This window comes from Bidens hawaiensis, unplaced genomic scaffold (assembly GCF_021521415.1).
Source record: "Bidens hawaiensis isolate Kalapana, Puna unplaced genomic scaffold, B.hawaiensis_p1.1 tig00022662_1, whole genome shotgun sequence".
Taxonomy (NCBI): domain Eukaryota; kingdom Viridiplantae; phylum Streptophyta; class Magnoliopsida; order Asterales; family Asteraceae; genus Bidens; species Bidens hawaiensis.
The window spans coordinates 115,640-126,865 of NW_027493530.1; the positions used below are offsets into that span (position 1 = coordinate 115,640).

The following is an 11,226-nucleotide window of genomic DNA, read 5'->3' on the forward strand; positions in this document are numbered from 1 at the left end:
CATTAAAATTAAAAAAAATACATAACTAAAAATATTAAAAAACATAACTAAATAAAATACTAATATCCATAATATTCGCGCATTTTTTCCATTAGTTGTCGTTGCAATAATGCGGCCTCTTCGTGTAACACGGCCGCTTTGAGGGTTTTGTATTCTTCACTCATTTCCCGCAATTCCAACATTTGGGCAATCTTTTCGTGTTGTTCGTCGGTTTCTCTCATGGCCTCGTTGAGTTCCTCGACACACTTTTTTTTTGTTTTTTGACGATTTCTCTCATGGTAGCGGCGAGTTCCACAAGTGTCGGTTGGTTCGGGTTGTTTGTAGGATTCATTTTGCTAAATTTTTTGAAGAATTTGGGTATGAAATGTGTATGAAATGGAGAAGAAGGTGTATGTATATATATATAAATAGTTTAAATTATTTTTTTTTTTAAAAATATTTGACCGTTTTACAATGGTCATATGAATATAATAATAATAATTTTTTCTCCACCCGGCGACAAACTAACCCCGCCCCCGCCCCTTTTCGCCCAAATATCTCCCCCGGGGGCGGTGTTCTAGCCCTTTGTCGCCCCAATTCGCCCCCAACTCTCGCCCACTACGTTTGGCCTTAGAACAAGTGAGGCATTTAGATACATACACCACGATATATTTCTTCATTCCGGGCCACCAAAATATTGAACGGAGATCGACAAACATTTTATCCGCACCGGGACGAATAGAGTATCATGACTTATGAGCTTCATCAAGGATGAACATTCGAAGACCATCACTATCGGGAATCCATAAACGATCCAAATAATAGAGTAAGCCATTACGTTTGGTTTCAAGTTGGATTCCGTTGCCACACGACATCTCGTTGTGTAGGTTACCCTTGGTGACGGAGATGTGTTGTGCGTTGATGATGTGGTATTGGAGGTCATATTGGATGGTAACATAATAGAGCAAGAAAGATTTAATATGACTCTTACAGCTAAGAGCATCGGCCACGACGTTCGCTTTCCAGGGGTGTAGCAAATTTCGCAATCGTAATCTCTTAACAATTCAGCCCATCGTCTTTGTCTCATATTGAGGTTCTTTTGGTAGTAAATGTGTTGTAAACTTTTATGATCAGTGAAGACCATACATTTCATGTTGTAAAGGTAGTGTCTCCAAATTTTCAAGGCAAGCACAACCGCACCAAGTTCGAGATCGTGCATCGTGTAATTTTTTTCGTGAACCTTGAGTTGACGCGAAGCGTAAGAAATGACCTTGTCTCTTTGCATAAGAACACAACCAAGACCTTGAATGGAAGCGTCACAAAATCACCGTTTCCATCTGGAAGAGAAAGGATTGGAGAATTGCAAAGCATGTTCTTAAGAGTTTGAAACGCTTACTCTTGATCAGAACCCCATTCATAAACTTTCCCTTTGTGGGTTAGTGCGGTAAGGGGTGAAGCAATCTTCGAAAATTTGTGGATAAAACGGCTATAATACCCAGCTAAACAAAGAAAAGAACGAAGCTCCGTTGGAGAGGACGGGGTCATCCAATTTTTAAGGGCCTCAATTTTAGCGGGATAGACGTTAATACCCTTTTCATTGATGATGTGGCCAAAAAATGAACTTGCTTTAGCCAAAATTCGCATTCAGAGAACTTAGGATAAAGTTGTTCCTTTAATAAAAGTCGAGAATGCGCGGAAATGGTCTTTGTGCTCAGTCTTGGATTCAGAATATATCAAGATATCGTCAATGAAAACAATCACGAACTTGTCTAGGTAAGGTTTAAAAAGAAGACTCATAAGGTACATGAAAACAACGGGAGCATTAGTCAACCCAAAAGGCATAACTCGGAACTCAAAGAGGCCATAATGAGTACAAAGGCAGTCTTGGGTATGTCATTTTCGAGTTCACAGAGTTGGTGATAACCCGAACGGAGATCAATCTTATAGAAACATGCGGCTCCTTGGAGTTAATCCAAAAGATCATCAATACGTGGAAGGGGATAACGTTTCTTGATAATAAGCTTGTTGAGCTCAAGGTACTCGATACACATATGAAGATTACCATCTTTCTTCTTATAAAAAATGACGGTGCGCTCATGGAGACTAACTTGGGCGAATGAAACCCTTGTCTGTGTGTTCTTAGATATGGTTAGAGAGTTCTTGCATTTTGGAAGGTGCAAGATGGTAAGGTGCTTTGGCTATGGGGTTTTTCTGGGTACGAGGTTAATACAGAACTCCACTTGACGAACGAGAGGGAGTCCAAAAACGTTATCGGGAAAGACTTTGTGGAAGTCGTAGACAATCGGAATGTCAGAAAGTTTCTTTTCTTCATCGGATTTTATGGTGACGTGGGCTAAGAAGGCGACATACTTCTTACGTAAGTAACATTGGGCTTCAAAGCACGCCATGATGTTTAGCTTTGAGAAGGGTCTTTCTACCAGAAAGTTTAGAATCATTCCCCCATCGATAGGGATTCGAATGAGTTTCTCAAAACATAGGATTTCGGCATGGTGGAGAGAGAGCCAATCCATACCAACGATGACGTCGAAGCCACCCATTTTCATAGAGATAAGTTCGATTGAGAACTTTTGTCCATTGAGAGTTAGCGTGCAATTCCGAATGACGGAGTCAATAGTGATCTAACTACCGTTAGCTATCTCTATCGTGAAAGGCTTAGATAATTTACTACGGGGCACATCAAGTATGTATTCAAAATCAAAGGAAATAGAGCTCCTATTGGCTCCCAAATCAATTAATATCGAGGTATGATGCTTATTGACTAGAAAGTACCATTCACCACATCATTCGAGTTTCCGGCTTGTTGAGTATTAATTGTGAAAGCTTTTCATGAGTTCCTTCGGGTGCTTGGGTATGAGAAGTCGAAGCTTGAGAGGTTGGAGCTTGGTAGGCTTGCATGACCACGGGTTGGGCTTGATGAGTTGGATAAGCCATGAGTTGGGGTATTTGAGGTTGGTAAGCTTGGACTTGATAGGCTTGACAGGTGTAGTAGGGTTGCAGGGCAACATAGGCTTGATGAACTTGAGTGTGTTGAGGAAATGCGTTGCGGAGGTGATTTGGGTCGCCACAATTGTAGCAAGCCTTAACAGGGTTAACGACTCTAGCACGAGGGATAGATCGGTTGGTTTGGTTTACTGGGGCGAACAGCGAAAGGGAAGGTTTCTCACGAGGTGCTTCTCGACAATATTGGGTATGGTGTCCGAATCGGTTGCAATCGATGCACACCCAACACGTGGATTGGGCTGGATGGTGACGTTGGCAAGTGTTGCATTACGGGTGTGGGCCGATGTAGGGCTTCTTGTTTGGAGGGGCTTGTGATTGGGCTAGGACATAGTTTTGGGAGTTTGGTTTCCTTTTGTTGTTGCGGTAATTGGATGATTTGTGGTTATTGTGTTTGAAGGATTCGGGCTTGGAGAAATCGGTCTTGGACTCTTTATTGGGCTCGAGTGCGCGCTTATCGTTGGGTTTCTTGGAATTTTTCCTCGTCAAGGTCCTGACCTTAACGTGGTTCTCGGTAAGAGTATCGGCTAAGGTAATAGCATCATGAAGGGTTTTTGAGTCACGGCTCAGTACGGAATCTTGAATTTGCAAAGGCAAACTCAAGATGTACTTGTCAATGGAACGCTCATGGGGACCATACGTGCGATGAGTAGGCTTTGTTCTTGGAAACGGTCATTATAGGTGGTATTATCACCACCTTCTTGCTTCAAAGTCCAAAATTCCTCTTCCAACTTTTGGAGTTCATGTTTCGGGCAAAAATTCTTGAGCATAAGTTTCTTAAGGTCATCCCATGTGAGCGTTTCCCACCATTCCACCAAGTGAGGGCACTCTTTTTGAAGACGCTTGACGCGTAGGTCGTCTTTTTTTTTTTCCTCCAGACACGCACAATGGAGGAACACACTCTCCATTTTCTCAAACCATTGGACGAGGGTGGTGGCGCCCTCGGCCCCAACATAGTCGGTTGGGTTAGGATTGGTGAATTGTTTGAAGGAGCAAGCAGTTGGGTTTGGGTTAACGAGTGTGGCAGTAGCATTCACGGCTTGTAGTTGAGAAATAAGGATAGAAAGGGCTTCCATGATTCCCCTTGTGATGGTGCTAATCTGTACGAAGATCGAGCTATCGGGGCTGCGTCCTGAACCAGATCGATTCTGAATTCGACTTGTAGTTGAGGAGGTAATCCAGGCAAATCTTTAGTGAAAACTTCTGGGAATTCTTGGACTAAAGGAATATCGTCTATTTTTCGATCCTTAGCCTTCTGTCGACCACATTGACGAGGAAATCCAGACATCCTTTTTCTAAGAATTTTGCGGGTTTTCGTGATACTAGAGAGTTTCAACTCTGTGTTACTCCGATCTCCATGAATAGCCAAACATTCACTAGTTGGGGTTGGTAAACAAACTAGATTTTTGGAACATACGATCTCGGCTCCATTCTTGGATAACCAATCCATTCCTACTACTATGTCAAAACTTACTAATCCTACGGGTAAAATATCGATTGGGAACTTATGTTTTTCTAATAGAATATTACATTCGTGAACGACTTCACTAGTCTCGATTAGTTTTCCATTAGGTAATTCAATTGAGTAACTGTTGTCTAACTTACTGGGTTTAATACCAAGCAGGGGTTCAAATTGGTTAGAAACAAAGCTTAAGTCGGCTCCGGTATCAGATAGTACATAAGCGTAGTGATTATTAACGAGAAACCTACCGGTGACCACGTAAGAGTCTTTTCGGGATTTCTTCGCGTTCATTTTGAATCCCTTGCCCCTAGCGTTTTGACTTTTGAGTTTGGGGCATTCTCTTTTGAAATGCCCTACGACACCACATTCGAAACATCCGGGATTTTGGTTTCCCAAAGTAGACGTCGCGATTTTAGTGTAGCAATCGCGAATCATATGGCCGAATCGGTTGCATTGGTTGCATTTCCAGCATTCACCACCATGGAATTTTCCTTATTTGTTACAAAGGGACACATGTCCCAAGATTCCTCCAGATCCTCTTTTGTTTGCAGCAAACATTCTTCATGCACCTTGGTTTCTCTTGAACTGGCCTCCTAAGTTACCATTCCACTTCCATTCTCCGGGTTTCTGGTTCTCGGTAGCTGCTTTTCGTTCAGGCTCCGTGGTAACAGTTTTCTTCCCAGGGTCCTTCAGGATTCCCATTCGGACTGCATCGTAAGTAAGGGATTTTGCTAGTTCTCGGGCTGATTGAATGGTGGTTGGTTTGGATGAAGTGACCATCCCTCGGATCTCAGGGGCTAAACCCCAAATATACATTTCGACTCTTGCATATCTGGGCGTGACCAGTCGCGGTACCATGTAACATCCCGTTTTCTGGCATCGGTTAATAAATAAAATATGACTTATTATGAGTTGGGCTTGTGTTGGGTTAAAAAGGTATGAGTTATGGAATTGGGTTAAAAAGGAAAGATGAAAAGACCATGGGCTTGAGCCTATGATCCATAATATATAAACCATAATTTCCCATTAATTCATTCATTTCACGTATTCCATACACCACCCAAAATACACACTTAAGCTCTCTCTATAGTTTCTGTCTTCCCCTTAACCGAACCCAAGAGGAAAACCGAGCATCAATCCGAGGTAATGATAGTATGATATTATATGAACCCAAACCCGCTAGATTTAGTCGCGAAACGACTAGCCGACACCCTTAAACTGTTAAAGTCGCGAGATCCGGGTGGAATCGGGTGTAAACCGATCAAAATACGAGCTTAGGGGTCACCCTAGCTCAGATCTGGATCGAGCGGGACGAAAAACGGTGAAAATGATGCAAAAATACGCTTTTCCGGCCACTATCCGGTTTTCTGGCCGTGACGACGCCGGAAAGGCGGCGGGTACGAGGATGTCATGTCAGAGAATTTTTCTGACATTCTTTGACATAACCCTAATTCGTTAGCGCGGGACTAACGAATGAGCCTTAGTTCGTTAGCGGGGAATGACGAATTAACCCCAATTCGTTATGTCAATTCGCTAAGGAAAAACTAACGAGTAAGCTTTACATCGTTAAGGCCATTAGTTAAGTGAGAAATGAACCCCATTCGTTATAAGGTTCATTTGATAACCAGACCAACCGAATAAGTCCAAATTCGTTATGAAGATCAGTTTGTTATAAGGTCCAATTCCTCATGAAGGCAGATTCGTTAGTCAGTTCGTTATGAAGTAAAGAATGAGTTCATTCGTTAAGGACCCCATTCGTTAAGAACTGGGTAACAAACTAAAGTTTGAAAGAATGACAGAAAGGTCCCTGGAGTTAGATTAAAATGGATTAATTACAAAGAAGCTCTCAAAGTTTATGACTTAGCAAATAAAATAATAAATTAGAATTCTAATGAAAAATGTGTTAAGACAGTTAATAGAAATAAAATTTTTCCAAGTTGATCTGGCAGCTCAACCCCAACCAAGGGCTCTGCCCCTTGGATCCTGCTAGGGGTTGCCAACCTTAGAACCCCGCTGCCAGGGGCGCTGCCCCCCGAACCCCCGTTCGTCAAGGGTTATAATAAACTAGAAATACGATATGGGTAGTGATAGTTAATTGATACGTGTAAAGACCTTGGATGGTAGTGCGGTGACGGTTTATGGTGATAAAGAAAGTTATGGGTTTAATGTCATTTCGATGATAAGTAGGATAATAGGGTTAAAGACCTTGGATGGTAGTGCGGTGACGGTTTATGGTGATAAGGAAAGTTCTGGGCTTAATTTCGATGATAAAAGCCGAAGGATTGTTAAGGAGAGGGTGCGGTGCTTACATGGCGTATGTTGTCAACGCTACAGCCGAGACGAAAGAAATGAAGGATGTTCCTATCGTGCGCGACTACCCGGAATTATTCCCAGAGGATCATCCGGGGTTGTCACCGGAGCTAGAGATAGAATTCCAGATAGATGTAGTACCTGGAGCCCAGCCCGTCGTGAAAGTACCTTACAGACTAGCACCGTCCGAAATGAAAGAACCGATGTCTCAACTGCAAGAACTCCTCGACAAAGGTTTTATTAGACCAAGTGTTTCCTCGTGGGGCACACCAGTGTTGTTCGTAAAGAAGAAGGATGGAAGTATGAGAATGTGCATAGACTATCGCGCGTTGAACAAACTTACAGTAAAGAATAGGTATCCTTGCCAAGGATTGATGATCTGTTTGACGAATTGCAAGGTTCAAGTTGGTTCTCCCGAATAAATCTCAGATCAGGCTATCATCAACTGAAAGTGAAAGAGGCAGGCATTCCTAAGACATCGTTTTGGACGTGGTATGGACACTATGAGTTCCTCGTGATGTCATTTGGTCTAACTAATGCTCCCGCATCATTTGTGGACATGATGAATAGGGTGTGTCGGCCGACGTTGGATAAGTCAATTATCGTCTTCATTGATGATATATTGATTTATTCAAAGAGTGAGTCTGATCATGCCGAGCAACTTAGAGAGGTATTGGAGACTCTGAAAAAAGAGAAGTTGTATGCTATGTTTTCAAAATGCGCGTTCTGGTTACGAGAAGTGCAATTCCTAGGTCACGTGATAAATCCAGAAGGATTACCGTGGACCCAGCTAAGATTGAGGCGATAACGAATTGGAAGACTCCACAGAATCCGATTGATATACAAAGCTTCTTAGGGTTAGCTGGCTACTATAGGAGATTCATCAAAGGTTTCTCCAAGATGGCTGCACCATTGACTGGTATGACTCGAAAGTCTGTAGTATTCAGTTGGGGAAAGTTCCAAGAAGAAGCTTTTGAAGAATTAAAGAAAAGACTCACGCAAGCTTCAATCCTTGCTTTACCCGACGGTGACGAGGATTTGGTTGTTTGTGTTGGGTTTTAACAAGATTATCAAAGTCCATATAACCCATTATATGTAAAAACGCAGCGGATTAAAGTTTTAAATCTTGTTAGTTTATTAATGTTAAAACCGATTTTAAGATAAAACCCAAACCCTGACCCAAAAATGGACATGCATGATATCAAAACTCAAAAACAAGAACATGCAAATTAGCATTTCTACCATAGAATGTTTATTATTATTACAACCTTTTAAAAGTAAGTAAGATAAAGGTAGATGATGATCTTTGAATGAAATCCTTCAAAACCGAATACCTCAAGCTTGCATACCCTTCAAGCCACTAATCAACACCTTGTAACTAGGATTTTGACCTCCCTTCTTGGCCCTCTTTTGGCCAAAATTGAGAGAAAGAAGAAGAAGGAGTTCTTGTAAAGTTGAAAGCTTAGAGAGAGTTAAGTGAGAGAAGAGAGTTGTGTTCTTGGATAGATGTAATAACAAAACAAAATTGCATGTGTTTTGGTTGGGTGAGGCCTAAAGTTGCCGGCCTTATGTGGGTCCCACCATGGGTTTTGAATTTCTAATTTTGTTAAAATATCACATGCATCTTGTACTTGTTACATGCAACATAATATACATGTTATAAAGCTGATGCAACATGCACACACATAACTCTTTTAAATGGTACTTAACCAAATAAATAACATTAAAATTAATCTCTCTAAAATAAAATATCCATATAACTTATTATCCTTTCAAGTGCAATTTCTTAGGAAACCAATTCCCAAAATCAAGTGTTGATATTTTTTTACTATGATCACATCATTTAAACAAATATCTATGGTGTTCGTCAAGCTTGTTATTGGGTATGACCTGACTTAGATCATAACGCACTAGCCACATCAATACTGTATGTGTCTTGGGCAGACCGAGTCCTACAATCTCCCACTTGCACAAGATACATAGAAGATTTATGCAAATAGTGAATACCGCTTAACTATGGTTCACTACCCCTAATACGTATGACGAAGTGCCATTCAATAACATTATCCCCTTCAAGTCCCTTACTTGAAATGATTTACCTAAGTGCCATTCAATAACATTATCCCCTTCAAGTCCCTTACATGAAATGATTTAGGTAAATTAATCATTTATCCCTTTGTCACAGATGTCATGTCAAATCCAGAGGCATAGAGTGATCATTCCCTGTTGGTTTAACTTAGCAGGCCTTACACATCTCACTTCAACGAATAAGAAGGACAAATCCCTTGTTGACTACATACGTCTCTCACAATCACCTTGTACTACACCCGAGCCTAGTCTTATGTACTATCATGTTTTAGAACAGTGAAGAACTAAGTCAAAGTATAATATTTGGTCAAAATCAAGACCCAATATGTATCTTAGGTCGGAGGATATTATGATATTCACCTTTTACTCAAATTTTACTTATGATCAATCACAAAGATTCCATGTAGTAATATTTGAGAGCGGGTCAATCCAATATTTGTACCCCACAAATATCTATGAACCTTGGTAGCAATCCTTGCTCTATATTCAGACCTTATGAATATCCACCAATCTAAGTTCATAATAGTCTTACTTTCATACTTGTTCCCACAAATATGACCGACTACGGACATTTAGAATAATTAACTTATTCACGGATTTAAACATGCTAAAATGGAACATAACTCAAAATGTCATAATCATAAACCATAATCATGTTAATGAGTAAAACTACAATTGTTCCGATATCCAAATACAAAATTAGATCAAATCCAATCACTAGAATATCGAAGTCCTAAGGCAAGAGTGTGACCTTCATGCTTTGGCTTTTCAAGGAGCTTCGTGATTGGATCCGCAATGTTTTGATCAGTGTGAACTTTGCAAATACATATTTTTCCCTTCTTAACTTCATCCCTTATGTAGTTGAACCTCCGCTCAATGTGCCTCATCTTTTGATGTGCACGAGGTTATTTGATTTGAGCAATCGCACCCTCGTTATCACATAAGATCTCTAGAGGGTCCTGAATGGTACGGACCACCCCTAGGTCGGCAATGAACTTCTTTAACCACGCAGCTTCTTGTGCTACCAATGAGGCTGCAATGTATTCAGATTCTGTGGTGGACAACACAACCACATCTTGTTTCTAGCTCTTCCAAGAGGCTGCCCCACCATTCATAACGAAAACATATCCCGATTGTGATCTAGAATCATCTCGATCTGCTCAGAAACTAGCATATGTGTAACCTTTAACAACAAGCTCTTTTTCACCAGATCTGTATATTAAAAACATATCCTTAGTCCGTCTAAGGTATTTCAAAATACTCTTAATAGCCATCCAATGACTATCTCCAGGATTCTGCTGGTATCTACTCGTCATGATCAAAGCGCATGACACGTCCAGTCTCGTGCATATCATTGCATACATGATGGATCCTATAGCTGACGCATATGGGATTCCTTTCATCCTTTCTTTCTCATCCTTTAAGCTTGGACATTGAGACGTACTCAATATCGTTCCTCTTTGAATAGGTACTAGACCTTTCTTAAAGTTTTCCATCTTGAACCTTTTCAAGATTTTATCAATGTATGCACTTTTGTTCAAACCTATCAACCGCCTTGATCTATCTCTATAGATCTTTATTCCCAGAATATAGGCGGCTTAACCAAGATCTTTGATGGAAAAACAACTTCCAAGCCATATTTTACACCTTCCATGGTTGGAATGTCATTTCCAAATAGTAGTATGTCATCAACATACAATACGAGAAAGGTAATGATGCTCCCACTAGCATTCTTATACACACAAGCCTCATCAGCGTTTTTGATGAATCCAAATTTCTTGATCTCTTCATTAGAACGGTGATTCCAGCTTCTAGATGCTTGCATCAATCCATAGATTGATTTCTTTAACTTTCATATGGTTGTTAGGATGTTGTGGATCAACAAAACCTTCGGGCTGAACCATATAGACATCTTCTTCAAGATGTCCATTTAGGAAAGAGGTTTTGACATCCATTTGCCAAATCTTATAGTCATAGTATGCGTCTATGGCAAACAATATCCTAGTTGACTTTAGCATTGCCACAGGCGAGAAGGTCTCATCATAATCAACCCCTTGAGTTTGAGTGAAACCTTTTGCTACAAGTTTTGCTTTATAAGTATCCAAGTTTCCATGCATATCGGTTTTCTTCTTTAAAACCCACTTAGTTCCAACCGGTTTGGAGTTAGGTGGTGGTACAACCAAATCCCATACTTGATTGTCATGCATGGATTGCATTTCAGCGTTCATGGCTTCAGGCCATTTATCACAATCGGATTGTGATATTGCATCACGGTATGTGGTGGGTTCATCCGAATCTACCACATAGCATCCATCCATGAAAAATCCATATCTTTTGGGTGGATGACTAGTTCTACTGGATTTGAGACC

At 40.8% G+C, this 11,226-nt stretch overlaps 1 protein-coding gene across 1 annotated transcript; it reads right to left on the reverse strand.

Moving 5' to 3' along the window:
- Positions 1–4,030: 4,030 nt before the first annotated feature.
- LOC143565936 (uncharacterized) lies at positions 4,031–4,750 on the reverse strand. The gene has a single exon (XM_077052767.1). The coding sequence runs from the start codon at positions 4,748–4,750 to the stop codon at positions 4,031–4,033; it is 720 nt and encodes a 239-aa protein (XP_076908882.1).
- Between the last annotated feature and the right edge of the window lie 6,476 nt (positions 4,751–11,226).